The 20,447-nt window shown below is 39.3% G+C and overlaps 1 protein-coding gene across 2 annotated transcripts; it reads right to left on the minus strand.

Annotated features, from left to right (window-relative positions):
• Positions 1 to 442: 442 nt before the first annotated feature.
• Positions 443 to 20,293, minus strand: KATNA1 (katanin catalytic subunit A1). Of its 2 annotated transcripts, XR_010070327.1 has the most exons (12): positions 20,210 to 20,293; positions 15,021 to 15,195; positions 14,149 to 14,306; positions 11,700 to 11,883; positions 10,043 to 10,164; positions 8,559 to 8,664; positions 8,059 to 8,217; positions 6,782 to 6,908; positions 4,817 to 4,951; positions 4,417 to 4,543; positions 3,209 to 3,345; positions 667 to 777 (listed from the first exon to the last, which is right to left on the minus strand). XR_010070327.1 is itself a non-coding variant. In XM_063329278.1 (11 exons), exons 2-11 carry the CDS (start codon positions 15,189 to 15,191, stop codon positions 579 to 581), a joined length of 1,488 nt encoding a protein of 495 aa, XP_063185348.1. In that variant the 5' UTR covers positions 15,192 to 15,195; positions 20,210 to 20,293; the 3' UTR covers positions 443 to 578. The 2 variants fall into 2 exon arrangements, 1 of the variants encoding a protein (XP_063185348.1); XM_063329278.1 differs by lacking the exon at positions 3,209 to 3,345 and having other exon boundaries at positions 443 to 777.
• Between the last annotated feature and the right edge of the window lie 154 nt (positions 20,294 to 20,447).

The following is a 20,447-nucleotide window of genomic DNA, read 5'->3' on the forward strand; positions in this document are numbered from 1 at the left end:
TTACTTAATAGAGACTGTAAGCCAGTGCTGATCCTAATCCTAGCCTTTGCTTAAACTTCAGTTGAACTTACTGACTGGTGGTGGCACAAGGGCTGCTGTTCTAAATCTCAGCCTTTGTACCGGCTCTTTATTAACACCTTAGGAATAGCTTAAGGGCAGGATTCTCTAGGATCAGCTAGCAAAAACATCTATTCAACTGCATCTTGTTGCAGTTGCATTTTCTACTTCTCAACATCCCTTACTCATTAGCAGGGCAAGTTTGGTGTTTTTCTGGTGTAACAGCTATTTTTCAAGAGTAAACCCTCTGATGCAAGAATTCTAGTATTAAATTTAAGTAATTTTAAAATATTGACAATGACAGCAGATCCCAACAGCATCTTTCACATTTGAGAAAGATGGGTAACTTTTGAACTAGTTCAGAGAGCTAGACAGAATTTGCATTTTAAAAAAAAATTTATTTAGACATCTGTTGCTCTTAAATTACAAAAGTTAAAAAGAGCACGCAGTGCACTGACACACTACTTATTACTTCTAAAGCTGTTTTAAGACGTAAGGTGGCTTCTTCAAGATAAGACAACTCAGCATGACCCAAATTCAACTATCCATTTCTCATATTTCTCAATGTCCGCAGCAGATACTGATTTAGAAACTTTCTTCAAAGCTATTTCAAAGTCTTCCATAGTTGTTGGCATGTGCATTTCGTCTCGGGAAAGATTTCTTATTTCTTCTGGTGTCAAGCCTTCAATACGCCTTCTCATAGCCATCAACGAAGCATCTCTATTAAGGATGAAAAAGAAAAAAAGTTACTTAATACAGAATGGCGAGTTCAGTTGCCTGAAAGGCTCAACAGAGCGTTCCAGTTAAGCTCTTGCATTCCAAGATACAACAAGGAATTGTGAACTTTTGCGGGAAGATCTCCAAGTGCTTGCACAACATACAATACCATGCTATCCATATTTTTCAAACACGGATTTGTCCTCACTGCCTCTTTGAATAGCGACTATCCACAAGCTAGTCAAAAGAGGTGAAGATTAACTGATTTATCCAATGCCAGCGCACACCTATGATGTAGCTGCTGTTTATAGTATTTCTAAAGAGGAACAAGACAAAGTAATGGTTTCACTCCTCCAATGTATAAGGAGAAGTGACTGGAATGTTTTGAGTATTTCCTGGTCTAAATAGGAATCCCACTTCAAAGACAGAGGCATCAACAGTATCTACCTCCAACCTATACATTCACAGCTAAATGTTAAACTACAAAATCGGTTCAGCCTGTGGGTCCTCAAACTTAGTAAGTATTAAGTGCCTTTACAGGCGTGTCTTTTCTTGCTGCATTAAGGTTGACTGCATTTGGATTTCCAACTATTACTGATAGTACTATCAGTAGCAGCAGGTGATGAGCTGGTGAGGTGATAAATGGATAACACTGAAAGACTAAAGTTCCTGCTAATTCATCGTCGTATAGCTTAGAATAAGAAGAAAATGCTACTTATTTTGTCTAGGAGTAAAAAAGATGGAAGGGTAATCCTGGCAATATCACAACAGTATCATATCATATTAGTAGATGAGAATCCAAAGAGAAAAACTTATACATTGTCTTCTAGGAGGATTTATGAAGACAGTTTCAGCATATTCTGCTTCAGTTCCACCACCTCCCCCAAAAAGAAACTATAACTGACAGACTTCATGGATTTGCTAAATAATTGTTAGCAATTAGAATGCATAATACAAAACCAACAATAATAAGTTTCAGAACAATTCCAAAAAGTTGCCTTGTTGAACTCCATCTTACTCAAATATCACCACGCTTTGCTGTTATATCATCCTTTGTGAACTAAAAGCCAGTGTCACACAATTGGGGGTGGGGGACCAGGGACGAGGGGGAAGCATCCCATCCATCTAATTTGCCTCCAGACGGCAGTTAAAAAAAAAACAAAACAAAACACAAAGAACAACAAAACCAACGCAACCAAACAACCAAAACCCACCCAGCATAGCGCAACACACCCACAAAATTCAAGTCCCGCTGCTACGACTTTCTTCTGTAAAGAATTTTGGTGACAGACATTCCAAGGTCAACTCTTAGTGCTTTCTCAGATGCAGCCTTAGTGCCTGGCGAAGCACCAGAGCTACGTTCAAAAAATAAGCAGCCACCCACTGGAACACGCAGCGGGGCTCAGTTCCGTTCCAAAGGCCTTTCAACCTTCATGGCCCTCTCAAAACAACGACTCAAGGCCAGTTCATCCTCACATCTAACATGCAATTTAGACACATTTTACATTTCCTGAATGTCTTTTTAAAATAAAGTTTCACCTTGATTTTCCATAGTTAAATGCTGACTGTTAGCAACTGTACTGTTATCTCTGACCAGTCTTCACTCTGGCTCAGCAAACTTTGGATTTCACCTCAAATTCTTTAAGGCAGGAGAATAATTTGAGCAAACCGGAGTTTTTGGCTCACTTTTTCTTAAGTTTTGCTTGTGTCACTAGCAAGGACTGTTATAGTCTACAAGTTGGAACTTTACTGTGCTTACATACAGTATCTCTGAACCACACAACAGCACTTTTAAATCAGCCGTATGTCTTTTTGTCTCAATGTAAATGAAACAATCATGTTTAAGATCTGTTTTTCCTGAGACCATTAACACAGTGTAAGTACACAGGCTAGTATGAGTACTTTCTTACTTATTTCAAATCATGCACATCCAAACCCCAGCTTGTCTGGATTTCTGGTTGCTGCCAACTCAGTCATCTCTAAGAAAGACTGCCACAAATGAAAGACTGGCGCGTTTCTTTTGTGGGTTTTTGTTTGTTTGTTTGTTTGCTTTTGCATTGTCTTTTTAATAGCATTTGTACAAATGGACTTTGATTAAAAATAAAAAGCAACAGCGTGTGTATATGTGTGTGTATATATATATATGAAATTCACTCAAAAACATTACAAGTATTCTGACTTTTAAACAAGAGTATTGGTAGCCAGTATAAAATTAATTACAAATAACGAACACTGAACGGTCCGGAGGAGACAAACTGTGTCTAAAATGCACAAAGAAGCAGGCCAAATAAACTCTCTTTCATATAACATGAACCTATTAGGCACAAACTCCTCTCAAAGCACTAGGACTGAGCAAAAGAACACCACAAATTCACCTCACAAACCTACAAACGGAACAAATCTGCACAACACTGATTCAGCGCAACTAACATACCATTCTTTTCCCAGACACTGTGTAAGGTTTGTTCAGGAAATAGTACTGAGCCTCCAAAACTCTTACTTCAGCCTTAAGCGACCCTGCTGACAGAGCCTTCGGTGGCAGTTTTGCGTACAGGCCACTCGCATTCATCCCTGCGGCAAAGCATATTGTCCTCTCAGTTGTGCTGACAAGTGTTTGCAGAGAGGTATTAAGAATCAAGGCAAGAAATGGATCTGCGTTTGGGGAAAGTAATGAGGAGATGTTTTTAATCCAGAACAGTTCTCTCTTACCCTGTTCCAAAGTACAGCCCCACAACAGTTGTGTTGGCACAACTTGGAGCTGAAACCTTGCACTGCCACACTTCAGTGCGACCTCCAAAGCCTGAAAGCATAGTTACACAGGCGCTTATTAGATGACAACAGCGTCTTAACAAGTTTCAGTTTTGTCCCATACTGATGATTCCATAATTTGCCACCACTGCAACTGTGACAGTGCAAATCTTTAAAGGTAAACCAGATGACTGATATTAATCTCTTAAAAAAAAAAAAAAAAATCAATCCTTTCCTTCCCTTTTTAATTTTTGAAAGAAAAGACTGGGAAAGGATGAGAAGGTATTCTTAGTCAATTATTTCAGGAATCTAGTTTATAGAATAAGCCTACAAATGATTGTATGTAAAGAGTACTGAGGAGAAGGGGAGATAGAGGAGGTAGACGAAAAGTCAGCCTCATCACTAAAGCCAATGTGCTGAGTACACAGCTCTTTTATTGTCACACAACACCTTTTCTGTGTCATGAAGGAAGAACACACCGCATTTTTACTTTAGTTATTCTGGTCTCTGCCACTATCACTTCTTAGGCATGGGTGTTTTGTTAAGTAGCTGAACCTCAGTGGAATGACTGCAACTCTACAAGTTAAAGTCTACCATCCCTCGGATATTCTTCATGCTAGGAATTTGGTGTACATGAAAGAACATGGAATTTTACCTAAATCATAGCTTGTTTAGATTACTATGTTGCAACTGCTCTTTATCATTATTATATGAAAATATGAAATGGAAATCTAGGCAAATATTAATGCAATATTTCACCTTTTAGCCACACATAAAAGACAAGTTACAGTCTGTTTTTATCCAGGAACTTTAATCATGTAAATTAGTTACTTTACAAACAGTTTTCTCAGAGTTTGTAGCAGCAGCAACACAAATGACGCAATATTAACATACCTGCATACGTTGGTAATGTCTGCACCTGAATAACCCTCCATTTTCTCAGCTATATTTGCAAGGTCGACATCATCAGCCAGTTCCAGCTCTCGCAGATTGATTTTTAGGAGTTCCTCTCTACCTTTTGCTAATCAAAGAACAGAAAATTGAGTCTATACAATTTGCTTTCTAAAGATAAATAATGAATTGAAGAAGGATAAGAGGGAAGAACGAGAAAAGGATATTGTATTTGCTACAAAGGTAAATGGTCAATGTTTAGATTTAACCCAGTCCTGAATTCATAAATGAATTTGCATACATGTATTAATTAGATTTTTAAAGCGGGTGATCAAAATTAAAGGAATATTGACAAAGTTTAGATTTAGTCTTTTCAACCACTCTTATCCCTACGTCTTCATACCTGATGGTAAAGGAATGTAAATTCTTTTTTCCAGTCTCCGTCTTAGGGCTTCATCAATATCCCAAGGAAAATTAGTAGCAGCAAGTACCATGACCATCTTAGACGGATCATCATTTTCAGTAGCCCCTCCAACACCTGCAATGGGAAAAGGAAGAAGTAAAATGTACATATGCTTTATGAATTTGCATGTAGAGAGAGAACAACATCCCCAATTCTATAACATTAAAGGAGCTACTCTATTGCACTTTAGCAAGACAAAGTGCAATAGAACCATTAAGTGCAACAGAGTTCAGTTTTTCGTCTACATGACAGGCTGCAAGCATAAATGGAGACTGTTCAATTAGCAGCAGTGGCAAAGGCCACTGCTCAGATCAGGAAGTTTCTCTCTACCATGGCTGGAACGTTTTTACAGCAGAATTGTTTGCATTTCTGCCATTACAGTGTTTGAATTTTCATATCAATGTCCTGAACAGCACATGAGGAAAAACAAAACAACCACCCCAAAGCCATCACTACACCAAAAATCAGATGCCCCCCGTTTCCCAAAAGTACTCAGTAACAGCCATACAAAAGTGGCATTACTCCCCTACAAAGTTTCTTCACTTAGGAATTCAGGCCAAATGTTTCATATACTCAGGTGGCTTCTTACAAACTGCTGAACTGAATGTTTACATTTGGTGGATGGACTCACAATTTCTCAGAGGCAGAGAGAACACCTCAGTCTCTAAAGCACTGTGAAACTGCTGCTATAGGAAGAAGTTAATTTCATTAAACTTGCTACCCTCTGCATTTACTGTTTTTGCTTATAATCATAGGATCGCGGTGTAGAATAGTCACTGTACCTACTCTGCCTGAAAATTTGCATATAAAACACCATTTATGAACGCTCAAGCAAAAGGACTTCAAATAGTCGTTACTAATAAAATTAGCTTATGTACATACTTGAGTTATGAGAGCAGCATTACAAACAGCTCTGCTACTATTTAAAGTCAAACATAAAAGGCTATCAACATCAGAGAACCAGAAATAAATATACAAATCTTCCGACTCCTGGAATTCTATCACAAATTACTCCACAGATTAGCACTTTTCAGTTGCTCCTTTCCTTCTCCCTGCTCACCAAAAGAGTATAAAAAGGATGCCTCTATAGCAACTTTGCACAGCATTACCCACTTTTAAACTTTGTTGATTTGCAAAATATTAACCAAATAGCCGTAGTGAACTCAGTGTTTTAAAAAGAAAACTCTCCCATCCGCCTCTATAAAAAAAAAAAAAATTGCCTTTATTTTTTATTTATATCGGGCACAAGTTAGAACATAGGAAGTTCCGTTCAAATACACGGAAAAACTTCTTTACGGTGGGGGTGGCAGAGCACTGGAACAGGCTGCCCAGGGAGGTTGTGGAGTCCCCTTCTCTGGAGATTTTCAAGACCCGCCTGGATGCAGACCTGAGTGATGTGCTCTAGGCAATCCTGCTCTAGCAGGGGAGTTGGACCAGATGATCTCTAGAGGTCCCTTCCAACTCTGAAGTTTCTGTGATTCTGTGATCTTTAGGAGAAAAAGAGATCCCAAAGAAGCTAAGTGTAGTGATTGCCTTTGAAGTTTAAATTGGAACAGGTGACAGTACTTTTGAACCACTTTTTGCTTCGTTTTGGAGAAGATGTGATATGCTAGGTAAAGATTGAGAGGAGCAACTAATACTTCTTTTTCTTCTGCAGTTTTGACATCTCATATTCTCCTCTGAGGTCCATCATATAAGGTCATTGCTCAGATGCTAAAAATTCTAAATTAATTGGTATCTTTTTTCCTTCCACACTGATAGTCAGAATAGTGCATTTGTATCTTTTTACCACAATCTTATGTAAGGCTTTCAAACAAATTGCTTCTTGAGAATGAAGTTTTGATTATTGTTTTTCTCCCTCAAGTTTCCTCCAGTCCAGTACTTCCCAGCGATCAGGTTATTTACCATCCATTTGAACTAGCAGTTCTGCCTTCACACGTCGGCTAGCTTCATGCTCCTCTGAAGTTCCCCTGCGACTACAGATAGAGTCGATCTCATCAATAAATATAGTTGTTGGCGCATAAAATCGAGCCTAAAGAAAGCAAAAGATAAAGCAGAAACTGAAATGGCAGTCCACTCACACATAAGAAATAGCAGTATATTCAGAGCTGGGTAATGACACATTTACCCCAATGAATCAGCTTGTAAGTATCAAACAATACCAAATCTTCCCTCCCTCTCCTTGACCATTGCACACAACGACAGAGCGGCTGTGCATTCATTAATAACATCTGAGCACAACAGTTTTTGGCAAAGTCCTATATTTGTTAGGGCTATAAACAAGTGTTTAATAGGCTAAAGGCAGTTTTACACATTAGGAATAACATTTATAATTGTGAAAGTCATCACAGAATGCTTGAATAAGAACTCAGTTAAAGCTAGGACAAACATTAAGCTAGGACACCACGATATGGAATCTGTCCAACATACAGGTCAACTGCAAAATAACTCTAACCTTTCTGAAAACAAGAGAAGTCAAAGACAAGGACCTGCAATAATAAAAGCTATTGTCCTACAGCAGTTGAGATGCTGTCCATTGTGTATATGCATTTTTCATTGACAGGCATGATATCAACTCATTTAATATGATCAAACTATATTGTAAAGTATCTTTTACTTGACTTTTCTGACTACCGTATTGCTACTTTGCTGCCCCCTTCAGTACTGGGCACCCTAGCAAACACTACATGCAAACCTGGTAACACACGAAAAAAAAAAAAAAAGACTAAATATTCTGAGCCAATTTCATGTGTTATGTGCTTTGAAGCCAACTACAGTTCGGAAACTTGCCTATTTTAAGCACAAACAAACAAAAAAACCACCCACAACAACATCAAAACATGCACCATCTGAGCAGGGATGTCACCCAGAAAACAATTGGATTCCATCTCCAGTTTTACATTCAAGTATGTTCTACAGCACTCATCAGCTTATACAGAGCTACCTCTAATGTAACAAGCTATCCCTGAAAATAAAGATGACCTCATTTTTCATTTTTTATAAAGCTATTTAGGAATACCCAGATCTTGAATGTACACAGCCAAATCAGAAGGTCCTAAAGTGTTTGAAACTTGGAGAGCTGTTTATGTATGCTATGAGTTCTAAATCTTGGCAAGGTTTCACTGTTACAGAAGTAATTCTACTTCATTATCTCACTATTTATATTCAGAAACTTCAATCACCATTTCAAACAGCAGACGAACAAGTTTCTCGGATTCTCCTCTGTATTTTGAGGTAAGCGTGGAAGAAGAAACATTGAAAAAGGTAGTCTTGCATTCAGTGGCTACAGCTTTTGCCAGGAGGGTCTTTCCAGTACCAGGAGGACCGACCATCAATACACCCTATTAAAATGAAAAAGGATCACTTTTAGGACAAGACTCAAAACACAGGCAATTTCACAGTTTGTTTAACAGCGTAATATTAAAATACTAGATGTAAACTTTCCCTTGAAAAGTTATTCAAAGTTAGGTAATTAATTACTATTGCTTACTTGCAATTATACAGCTGAAGGTAGTATAGTTACCTGGCTGACATATTTTATTTCGTTAGTACTATTTACCATAAATTTTGTTACTAAAAAGTGGAAAGAATTTATAAACTGTGAAACACCTGAAATTTCTTGTTCCACCAAGATCCAATCTCAGAATCCTACTTATGATCACAGGATCAGATTTTTTCATACCTTCCATGGTCTTCTAATTCCCTTAAAAAATTCCGGCATCCACATGGGTAAAACTACAGCTTCCTTAAGGAGCTTTTTAGCTTCTACTAAATCAGCAATGTCATCCCTGACAAAAAAAAAGGAGAAAGTTGTTTGACAGATTCAGACAGGCTGCAAAAGAATCAGTCCGCAGCTCAAACCAATATGCAATTAAACTTGTTATGTAACGGCTCTTCCATAACTCAGGAAGATGAGTTGGATTTCTTTATGTTCTAGTGGCAAAAGCCTACAACAACTATAGTAGACATCCAGCTACAGCAGACTCCAGCTGGATGCAAAAGCAGAGAGACGCATTAACTATTTCACTAGAGCACCGTTGTTCCAATTCACAGAAAGAATAGGCAGAATAAGGCAGGTTAGTTAAACTTATGCTAGTTACAGATAACACTTTTTTGCCAAGAGGTTGTCCGTCCCTGAAATTTGAATACCATCTTTCATCGTTACGAGAACAATTTACTGAAGACTAGGAAATGGAGCTGAATTAAAAGAATTGTTAGAATTCTTTTTCAGAGTTACAAATATATTAATTCTTAGATACTTTATAGGCTGGTCTTATTTTCTTGAGGGTAACTTTCAGGGCCTTCTGTTTATCAGCACGTGCCCAACTAATATTTTAGTTTTGAAACATATCTATATGGAGAAGTAGTTTCAAATCTGAAGCTGTAATTTAAGATTCAATATAACAACTGAAACATGTATTTACATACTAAAATGAAATACATGACAGTTGCATGCATACAAAGTTGTTTGTGGGATTGTTCAAGTTTTTTTTAAAGCCTACTTTGTTTGCCAGGAGATTTTTGCTCATTTAATCCTCACAAAACCGCCTAAGCTTGGAAACATTTGGAACACAAAACAACCTTTGTATAAGGTTTAATATTTAACACATTTATGTAAAGGTACTGGCACGTGGTTGTATTTTATACTGGCAGACACATCACATCCAGTAAGATTTCAAAGGGTTCCTATATTGACATAACTTCTTTGTTAATTAGTTTTTTATCTTGGTACGCCCCTGGGTAGCAAAACAGGTTTTAAAATGAAGAGACACTAGCAGACACTAGAATCTTATCCATTGCAAAAGAGTATCTCAAAAAATGATTTCAGGACTCAAACGTTTCTAAAAGTTTGAGAAGCTTTGTATGGCCAGGTTGGATGGGGCTTTCAGCAACCTGATCTAGGGAAAGATGTCCCTGCCCACGGCAGGGGGTTGGACCGGATGATCTTTAAAGATCCAACCCAAATTATTCTATGAATCTACGGGTGGAAAAAAAGTTCTAAAAATATTCAACTACACAGGAAGTTTAGTTGCCTATTTAACGAGTAAAGAAAAACTGTAGGTACTTTTTATACGTAAGCATATGCTGAAAGACTTAATTCTTGTCATATTGTATAAGAGGAAAAAGAAACAAGTCAGAAAGACTGGCAGCAGTGTTCAAACTTACCATCGAATGTTGGGATTCTGAGAAATTATATCTCTTTCCAAAGCTTCCACTAAATCTTTATCATATCCAGTGCTATCAAATTTCTTTGGTTCAGACTCTGAAATCTCAGATGTGGATTTGTTCTACATATAGAGGACATAACAACACAAGTACATAACAATGGTTATGCTACCGGTGGATTTTTTTATAACAAGCCCACCATAGCATCATATTTCTAGAAGGCAGCAACATAAACCAGCATGAAAATTATGAAGCATCCTGCTGCACTACAGGATCTATGTGGTTCACCCAGAGTTTTGGACTGCCCTGGTCCCGTCTCCTTCTCCCCAAAGCCAGTACATTGTACTCATGCAGCTTCTTTGCTTTAGTAGGTAATTAGAACTGCATACACTTATCCCAGTGTAACAGTGTCCACCTCTTCTCCCAGGGAAATCAAAAACTATCCGAGACAGTAGCTGTGAGGGTAGGGGGATTTATGTGTGAGACTGGATCAGAAAGCGTCACATTGAGCTAGAGTATCTCAAATCCTGTGTCACAAATATGCCATATATATGAGACACAAAAACAATTAAGCAGGACTTCCTTATGTAGGATGAGCAAAGGTCATCTGCAAGAAGACCACAGAAGTAAAAGAGAGCTAATTAATTGATGATACAGAAGCTTGGACAAGAACAGCAGAGAAGCAGCTCTGCAGTAGAGCAGAAGCAAAGATGATACACAGTTGAAAGGGCTCAAACAGCAGAGATCATGCAACTGAAAGGACATAAAATGCACTAGATGTACCCCGTTTTTTTATACACTTAACAGCAAGCACTGGTGATGACAGAATAACTGTGAAAAAGGAGAGAGACCTATCCTGTCTCTGTGTGTGTGTATATCCTTAGTGAGAGAGGATTATCAGTCAAAGACAAAGTAATTTAGCTCCTAATAAAAGTAGTAGCTTACATAGCTAAACAATTCCACCCTTGTAGTTTATACTGTTTCCACAGGCCACAACACCTTGCCACAACATAAGTTTGCTGAAGCTAACAAACTATTACATGGATATTTGATTTATAAGACTCTGGAAAACTATGAATTTAGTGTCTTCAGTACGATCTCTTACTCTGGCAATCAGCTAAATTTATGGAGACCAGAGTACAAGCAAAAAAACCGTATCATTCTCTCTCATAAATTATGTTGGGTTTGTGTTTGTTTTTAACTGAAGAGAGTCTATCTGGAGTTAATACCAGATCCGAACAAAAAAAGAAAAAATAAGTAAAGGTCTCCCTTTAAGATTAAATAAGTCTTGAAATGTTTTGGAACAGCTGAGTCAATCTCAGTCTACAATATAGGAAAGCAATTAAAGAAACCACAAGGACATCCCATTTGAATGAGTTCCATCAGGCTTGGTTTCAGTAATTCAGTGGTATATTTTAACAACTATCTCCAAGTTGCAGTAAACAAGCCCACATTTACCAGATCACTTCCTCCAGATGAGGGTTTGTTTTTGTTGTTTTTTTTTTTTTTTAATTAATCTGTAACCAAGACTGTCCATAAAGCAAAGATACCTTCCAAGGTGAGAGTCAAATCAGCATGCTGACTTGAACAGAAGCAATATTTTATAGGCATCTAATTTTACAAATACACTCAATATTAAGAAAACATGCAAGCTTACCTTTTCCTCTTTTCCTTTATTTTGCTGATCCTTTTTTTCCCGGCTGCGGACTGCCTTCCCTTTATCATTGGGATTTCGAGACGATGGACGGTGAGGGCCTCTGACAGCTGCGCTTATACGATTATTGTGACCTCTGCAATCACTGCACGGAGCAGACTGACGTTTTCTGGGTCCTGGCGAAGGTCTAATTAGTTGTAACATATGCAAAAAGCCTCAGTGTAAAGTCATTGGTGAGCACTATATAACCAAATCAAGTGGTTACAAACCAAAAAGCCATTTTGCTCAAGATAAAAATCTGTATGTCAGAAACAAGACAGACGTTTTTAGACAGTCACTAAAAATCCATTTTCCCTTTGCCACAAACTCAGGGCTCATTTGCTTAAAATGACCTCCTTGCTTTGTATAAATAAACAGAAGTAAACATAGTATTATAGAGCTTAGGAAAAAAAGCAACAAAAAACCACCAAGAAAAACCACCCCACCCCCAAAAAACAACACAATATATTTTCTCCTTATCACAATGGTCCTCACTGTCCTACCCAAAGAAATGTAAATGTTTATTCAGAGTGACAGTTTTATTTTCACTTCCTTTTATTTTCACTTCTTAGGAAAGACAATGTGTGTGTGAGGCCTCCAGCTGTTTGAAACTGGAGTTCTTCTACAGGCACATATGAATAAACCAGTATTGTAATTGGTGTTATGGATTTCTTTTTTAAAATTCAGGTTCATCTGCATACAAATCCATTACTCTCACAGATACAGTTTTTCCACGGGCCTTCCTAAAATTCCAGCATTAATAAGCTATCAGTCAAGTTTAAGTTTAGGGAATATTTCTAGAGAACAGAAAACGGAAGATTTGGAGAACATTTACTTGGACTAATAGATGTGTTTCGACATATCATTCAAGATATATCAGGATCCAGTACCTTCACAAAAGTTGCCTTTAATTGATTCACAGCAGCAAGCTGGTCAGAACTGTACGTACCTCTTCAGGGCAAAACGCATACTGGGCGCATGAATATGCTAATGTAAGACCCTATGTGTTAAAGTCTTTTCATTCTCCAAATGGAGTATCTACCAACCTACACTTTTATTTATGAGCACCTAGCCACCTCTGAATTCCACCCCAAAGCTCAAAATAAAGGAAAAGTGTGACTATACATCTAATTTCCACATAAATTTGTGAGTTCTGCTATCTCAGTATAGGAATTTACATGGTCCAAGTTTTCACTTCGGCTTTTTCATATTACCACAACTCAATACTTTACCAGCTAACAATAGAAATGGAACAGAAACACACTCTCACATCTTTTCCTTTTTGGAAACATGAATTTGTGTATCTTTTCTCTAGAAAGCTTCAAAATATTAGGAAAGTTCTACCTCCTAGACTCCATTTTTCCAGAAGGTTTGAATGAAACTGTCTAGCAGTGTTCCAAAGTTATTAAATGAGAAAAACAGAGACAGTGTGATCACACAAAACCCATTTCTTTCAGAAAGCAGGCTTAAAATAAAAATGAAAAATGCATCTATGAACACTGAAGTTATCCATCTGTGAGAAATAGCTTGTAAATTCAAGGCCTCAAAGAACAGCTTGACAGTACAGCTAAGCCGATCTAAATAATCACTTTCTGTCAAAACGCACAGTTCCATGCCTGCTTTGCATGCACTCCTGGTTCGTTCCTTCACGCTACCACTGGCATGTGTTAGAACCTCCAATTAACTAGTTCAGATAGCTAATCTCAGGAAGAAAAACACAACAAAACCAACTAAGAGACAAACAAAAAAATACTAGCCCCACAAAACACTGTATTTTTACCAGTTTAGCATCCTGAACCAGCTAAACAGCCCCAACAAAGGCAAAAGTGAAATAAACCTCAGGCAACTGTGGAGGGTAGGACTGTCCTTTCAGCAGCAGCTATGCTGTCAAACCACACCACAAGGCCTTGGTTTCACAGACACTAACCCAGCATCATTTAAAACTACTTCTGAAATAAGCAGGCTTGCCTGCAGCTGCTTGTTCCCACCCCTTCCCTTGGGCTTATGCTAGCCTAACTGACCAGTTCACGAGGCAGATCAGGGAACCACCTTGCTACACAAAAGGAACTGAGCTTGGACATTTCTAGATTTCACTGTTACTCTGATAATACTTCTTCATCTTATTCATATCAGCTCCATGCAGAATCAGTTTAAAGTTGATGAGAAGATCAATTTGGGAATTGAGCTTCCATGGAATGGCAAGTTTATCTTAAGTCAGAGAAGGAGAAAAAAAAAAGAAAAGGAGAAAAAAAAAAAGGCTCGACATTAGTCAAGCCTATATAAGATAAAAGCCCCAGAATGTGTAAGTGTTACACATCTAAGTTCTAGAACGAAAATTACACGGGAGTAGGCTGACGTGAAAGCACACTTTGCCCTGATAAATGTTAATTTAGGTCTTCGGTTTTCCTCTTACCTACGTTCAGCAGGTACTGGCAAAGACCAGACTTCTGCATCATGAGCTGGTAATTCTTGCTGTGAAGCTTTCAAAGGAGTACTGTCTAGTTTAAAACTCTCTAGAGTTTTCATTATATCTTTCACATGCTTAGCTTCCACACTTATCTCCTGCCAAACCTGATAAACAAAAAAAAAGGTAGATTAAGCACATTGCAAATAAGTTTGTAAGAGTCCTCTGTTCGAGCTCATGTAATGCTTGGATGGATTCCACAAGGTTTCACAAGCTACCTGATTTTACTTTAATAGACAAGAATAACGCACGTGAGATATTAAGAAGGTTTTTCTGCCTTCCTCAGCACATTTAAAGAATAAACAAATAGATTTTTGGATTTAACACCAAAGAGACTTTTGATAAATTTTGCATATTAAACGAGCATGACAGAAGAGAGTGCAACCTAATAGACTGAATGCCAATGAAAAAAATGATCATTTGTGTTAAGGATAAATTAACATGGTAGCCACAACTCAGTTTCTATTAAGGATCTATAAGGCCCACTAGAAAAACACTGAGAGGGAAATAAAACTATTCAGAATGATACCAGCCTAAAAAACTTCAGCATAACAGGGGCACTCATCAGCAAGAAGCCGACAAGCCAGACAGTGCACTGGCTGCACAGGGCTGTGTTCCATTGCCTGTTTTGTCATTATCAGAGCAAGAAATCATAAAGAAGACTTAAATAAGTCTGTGTAATAACAAAAAAAGCCCATCTATAACAGCACTACAGTTTATCAGAGAATGGTGTATTTTTATACTTTTGCTTACCATAAGACACGCAATTTTTGCTACTTCAGTGCTTTTCGCTCAAAACGTCCCAGAAAGGTACTATTTACCTGTTGCCATTTCTGTTGCAGATACGTATCTCTGACAGAGTAGAGGTACTTATTCATTTGGTCGAGAACTCCCTGGTAGTAGACCATCGCAGAGTCATAATTTCCCAGTAAGGCATATTCACGGGCCAGCTTTACATTCTCACTGATCATAACAAGGCTCATGTTCAACATGAAACTGAAAAAAATAGGCAATATTAAGGAAAAAAGAAAATAATCCCAGGACTAGAACAAATTTTTGCAAGTATTTTCATACGCTCATTACCACATTTGGCATATCGAAATGTAGAAGCTGGAAATACACTGGTTAGAAAAAGGCCCTAGAACAAATGTCATCCACATAAAAAGGTAATTGTTTCTGTATTACTAGAAATGAAACTCTTCACAAAACTTCATTGAAAAGCATATGCAAGATATGCAGATTTAAACGTACCGTTGCAAGCCACAACTGCATACACTCCTTCCCTCTTGGTATTTTATTTTTAGCACTACAACATCACCCATACTATCATGGCTTGTGGTTTAAAAAAAAACCAACAAACAATAAACCAAAGCCCTTCCTCCAGATGCATTAGGTTTGGTTAATTTTTTTGCCTTAACTTTCCACGCATACAAGTTTAACTGTCTGATTTTGCCTTGTTGAGAACACTATTTTCCCATTTGTTTAATTTTACAATTTTTCAGTTTTATTTAATGTTTCTTCGAAACAAATATCCACCTTCCATACCCAGCCTGCACCTTCCTATCACCTTCATTTTTGCACTTAAAAAGAGACTCTTGAAAAATGTTGAGGCTGTTAATTTATCGCTGAAAAGTAAGGAAACGCCACAATTAAATGTTTAGTGTGTAGCTACCCACTTTATTTAACATTTTGTTCAAACCATGCTACTCTTCCCCACTAGCAGGTTGGAGTTTTTTTGAACAAACATGGACTGTGACCATTTCCACTCTGTACCACTAGTAGAATCTGTGCTTTTAGATTAGAATGGCACAGAATTATTATTTACACAAATACAGCAATAATCAGAAGCAGTAGACTTACTCTTTACAGTACACCCACTGTCCATATAACAGTCATCTCTATGTTCTTATCCATTACTTATACATCCCATCCCCTTCTTCTCTAAGATACCTGCACTGTCTCCACTTTTCCTGTCTCTTGCACCCCACGAATTTCCCCGTTCTTCTCCTAATTTCCTAGAACCAAGCACAGAAAACGTTAAAATAAGCAAAAAAACATGCCTGCTGTCGTCTTGCTCTCCTTTCGGTACCTGTATCCAATACCAGTAAGAAGCAATTGCAGACAAGCAATTACAGCTAAGCCCTGGGATGAAGCATGCTTGATACAGATCAACTATTTAAAGAATGTAAGAGGTACTAAACTCACATGCGCAATAAACAGACTTAAGACTGAACACATTTCAAGACCAGGTCATGGTCAAATTTGGACACGTTATCAGAGGTTTCAGAGGACACATTTTGATTGTTAAAATATCAGCTCCCCGTTGTAAAGAGGGGCTGCTAAGTACAAATCAAACATTTTAAGACTTCCACTCCTTTTTCTGTCCCCTTCCCAAGTAGCTTTATGCACGGACACATGGCTGATCCATTCCTGAGCCAACATCCTCTTCTTTTTTCTGCCTTGCTCTTCCTTCCCCAGTTTCCCTTGCAGCAGATAGCTGCTGTGAAAAGTTTCAGCCCGAAGAGCAAATCTCTGACAGCCCACACCCATCCACGCAGAAGGGACCCGTGGAGTTGAGCCTGAAAACCTGCTGTCATAAGAAGCTACACTATATAATCTCACTCTGGCCAGAGGCTCGCTGAGCTGGCCACAACGATGTCTACAAGCTGATAGCTAATGTGACCAGCAACTACAAAGACTACCATATGCCAGGCTAATTAGGCTTTGGAGACACTGTTTGACTTGGGAGTTTTGTTGGTTTTTACCTCAGGATGTTTGTCAACTGCTGTATGGATCATCACGCAGATATTACCAAAGTTTTCCCTGCTATATTTAGGAGCAAGCTTTTCCACTCCTGCTCATCCTACCAGATACACCTGTTTGCCTGTCCTGAGAATTCAAACCGATGACTAACACTACTGAAATCACAAGTTGAGCAAGTTGCTAATAAACATTTTTAAAAAATCAAGTAATAGCAAGTTACTAAAGCCAAACTAGACTTTCAAACACAGGGACAAGTCATAGATAACTTTTTTTTTTTTACACTTAATGCTGTAGAGCAATCCAAGCAAAACAGAAACTCTGTTTAAATATTCAGGAAAAAAAAAAAAGCTTGTAAGAGCAGTTTTCATCTGGAAATGTGAAAATAGCATGAATAAAAAAAAAAAATTATCTAAAGAGGTTAAGTCCGAAAGGTACGAAAGTTTGGGACCAAAATGACAGTACTGCACATAACAGAAGAGTGCACATGATTTTTCAGGTGAGAGAAGACAGAAAGGAAGAAGAGAAAGGAGAAACAGACAGAGAAGAAGAATGAGCTAACATCCCATATGGGGAGGGGGGGAAGGAAAGAAAAGGGAAAAAAAAAGAAGGTGCTCACTTAAATTTAGAATGCTTCCAACATAACCAAAAGTAGTAATTCCAACGAAAACCTAAGAATCTGTCTGTTTCATCAGTGGTATTGAGAAGGCAAGAGAATTTAGTTTAAACTAGAAAACCAATTTAAGTTGTTGCTTCACACTGAGTCATAACAGCAGAAGAGCTTGAAGCGGCTTCCAAATACAAAGCTCTTGTACACAAATGGGGCAGAAAAAGCTGCTGATTCTGCTTATATGTCTGGACATGCCACTGCTGCTGCCACTTGAATACAGGCAGTGTCAGAGCTGATACGTTACCATGAGGCTGCAGGCATCCTGCACCTGTAACTGAAGATGATGAAGCAGCTGTAAAATGGTGGTGGTGGGGAGGTAAACCCTGCAGTTAGAGTGCCAATCTGAAACCAGATTGCAGCAGAAAGTTATAGTAGACTGGCAGCTCAGAGTAGGGTGTAAGACACATAACACATGAGAAAGGCGTGAGTACGTACAAATCCAGAGTTAAACCAGACCTGAAGGAATTAAAAAATAAAAACACAAAAGCAACTAATCCTGCACCACATAATAATTTTTAAAGCGTTTACAAAAACCTCGTACTATCATGTAACAGGATGTCAAAGCAGCAAGGCTGCACTTATCAGCTATGACCCTTCCATGAATCATGCCCAGTGAAGTTATCTCTGTTCCAACAGCAACTGAAGGAGCTTGTAAAGTTTACAACAAACAGGATATAAGACAAATAACCTAAGCACTTTGTCTTGCAAGTTTAATTTTACACTGTGTAAAAACACACTTCACAACACAAATGCTCACTCTCTACATTAACTGTGAGTATTTACAGTTCCCTGAAATTAACACAATAGAAACCCATCAAATCAACCCATTTCTAGTAACAGAATACATTTTATCATTTGCTCCAAGCCCCTAAAATACTGTCAGAGTTCGGAACAGCCAACAGTAGCATGGGCTGAAACCTAACAAAGGTTCAAAGATACCTACAACTTTTGAGAATAAGGCTTTGTAACTTATTTTTATATTTTATGTTAAATATAAGATCCCAACTATCGTCAAGAAAACAGTGGGAATAAAGTCGTTGTGGATAGAGTACATCGTGGATGTAAGAAATTATCATAAGGAACGACTATAAGTAATTTCTGCTCGCGTTCATACATTAGAATTTGGGAAGCCAAAACCTAACACTGTTTCAATCCTGTTTCACACGAAAATCCCCCACAACTTTAAAAAAATAAAAGATGAGATCAACAAGCAGATGTTGGGAGAGAAGATTAAAGTTGGGGTCTATCAGCTACTCTGGGGATCCATCAACTACTCTGCTGACTCAGAGAACTGCACAAGCCACAAAGGGAAAATACCTCCAAAGAGTCCTTCAGTCCAACCTTAATGCTTGGACTATGCCAGAGCCTGAATTCTGGCAAAGCAGACACGTTTCCATTATTTCAGCCTGCTATGCAGGCTCTGACATCAAAGCAATCATGCAAAATTTAGGAAGTTCTCTCAGCAGGCCAGAAGAGAGGAAAAAAACCCGCCAAAGTAATATCTTTCAGGAATCAATTTTTACAGATGACATAGTGGCCTGCGATTAGACTGCATCATATCTCTGAGTTCCCCTCCAGCTTTAATATCCTACTTCATAACATCCACTCCTAGCAACATTTGGTATTGATGAGCGATTGTGCTAATTACTCGGGAAACAGCAGAGTTGCCAGACTTATTGGATGCTGAACAAACTGGTTCTCATCCACTCGTTGTATCTAACAGTAACCGTAGGGAAAGAAAAATCACCAGCAACCACGAACACAAGCATACTTAGATGTCTGTGCAAAAAAAAAAAATTAAAAAAATCATTGGATACACTGTTGGCAAAGGATTTTATGTTTTCAAGGCTAAGCTTTTCAAAAGACTTAAAAAACCATAAATCGTGTTGCCTGCTCCCCATTTCAGCGGGGCTGGCGTTCTTACAGATGGTCACTGCTACTTTAGCGAGCTGCTCAGAAAACTTAGAAAGGGTCTGCAGCAGAACGGGTGTCTAGAATTGATGCCTACCCCTTCTCCCTGCAGAGAAAACTAATGTAATTGCGAAAAGCTTACTTTATTAAGAAAAAAATTAAAAAAAGCAACAGGTGTGCGGGAGGGAGGAGCACAGCCCATAGCTCAGTGTCCGGAGGGGCTGGTGCTTGAAGGGAGCAAACCCCCGGCCCGGCTCCTCCGAGAGCAGCCGAAGCGCGTCTCCCCCCCCCGCCCCGGCCTTTCCATGACTTTAGGGACGCCGCGGCGATGCCTCGGGCGACTCCCGGCACGTGCAAGCTACCGCAGCGACATTACGACCGACGGTGCAAGGGTCGCGGGTGTCGCGACAAGCGACTGCTCCCCCTCCGAAGCGGCGAGCGGACGGAGGAGCCGAACACGACCCCCGACTCCCGCCGGGGCGGAGGGGAGCCCGGCTCCCCTCAGGCCGGCCCACGCCACGCGGGGCGCCGCCGTCGTCCCTCGCCTCAGGCCGAGGCGCGGGGGGGAACCCCACAACGGCCGTATCGGGGCCGGGGTGGGGAGTCACGACAGGACGCAGCCTGGCCGCCATAAGGCGGGAAGACAGCGCGCGTCTCTCTCTCACTTACTCCTCTCCAGAGCTCGGCCCCGCCGCGGCAGCAGCACCTCGCAGCAGCCACAACCCCTCCGCTTTCTTCCTCCCCCTTCCTCCTCCAGCGGCGCTAACCCCACCCCCGGCATCTCCCGCCCAACCTCCCTCCCGCCGCCACCGCCGCCCGCAGTTTAAAGGCAAATCCGGCTGCGTCACTTCCAGCCCGGCGAAGGGTCAAAGTCCGCCCATCAACACCTTGACGTCCGTTTTGGCGT

Source organism: Chroicocephalus ridibundus, chromosome 3, assembly GCF_963924245.1.
Source record: "Chroicocephalus ridibundus chromosome 3, bChrRid1.1, whole genome shotgun sequence".
In the NCBI taxonomy this organism is placed as follows: Eukaryota; Metazoa; Chordata; class Aves; order Charadriiformes; family Laridae; genus Chroicocephalus; species Chroicocephalus ridibundus.

Coding starts and splice junctions, on each gene's coding strand:
- KATNA1 (XM_063329278.1), bottom strand. CDS start 15,191: ATGTTGAACATGAGCCTTGTTATGATCAGTGAGAATGTAAAGCTGGCC. Junction 4,544..4,816: donor TTACATTCCTTTACCATCAG/GTATGAAGACGT, acceptor TTCTTTGATTAG/CAAAAGGTAGAGAGGAACTC. Junction 778..4,416: donor GACATTACCAACGTATGCAG/GTATGTTAATAT, acceptor CATCCTTAATAG/AGATGCTTCGTTGATGGCTA.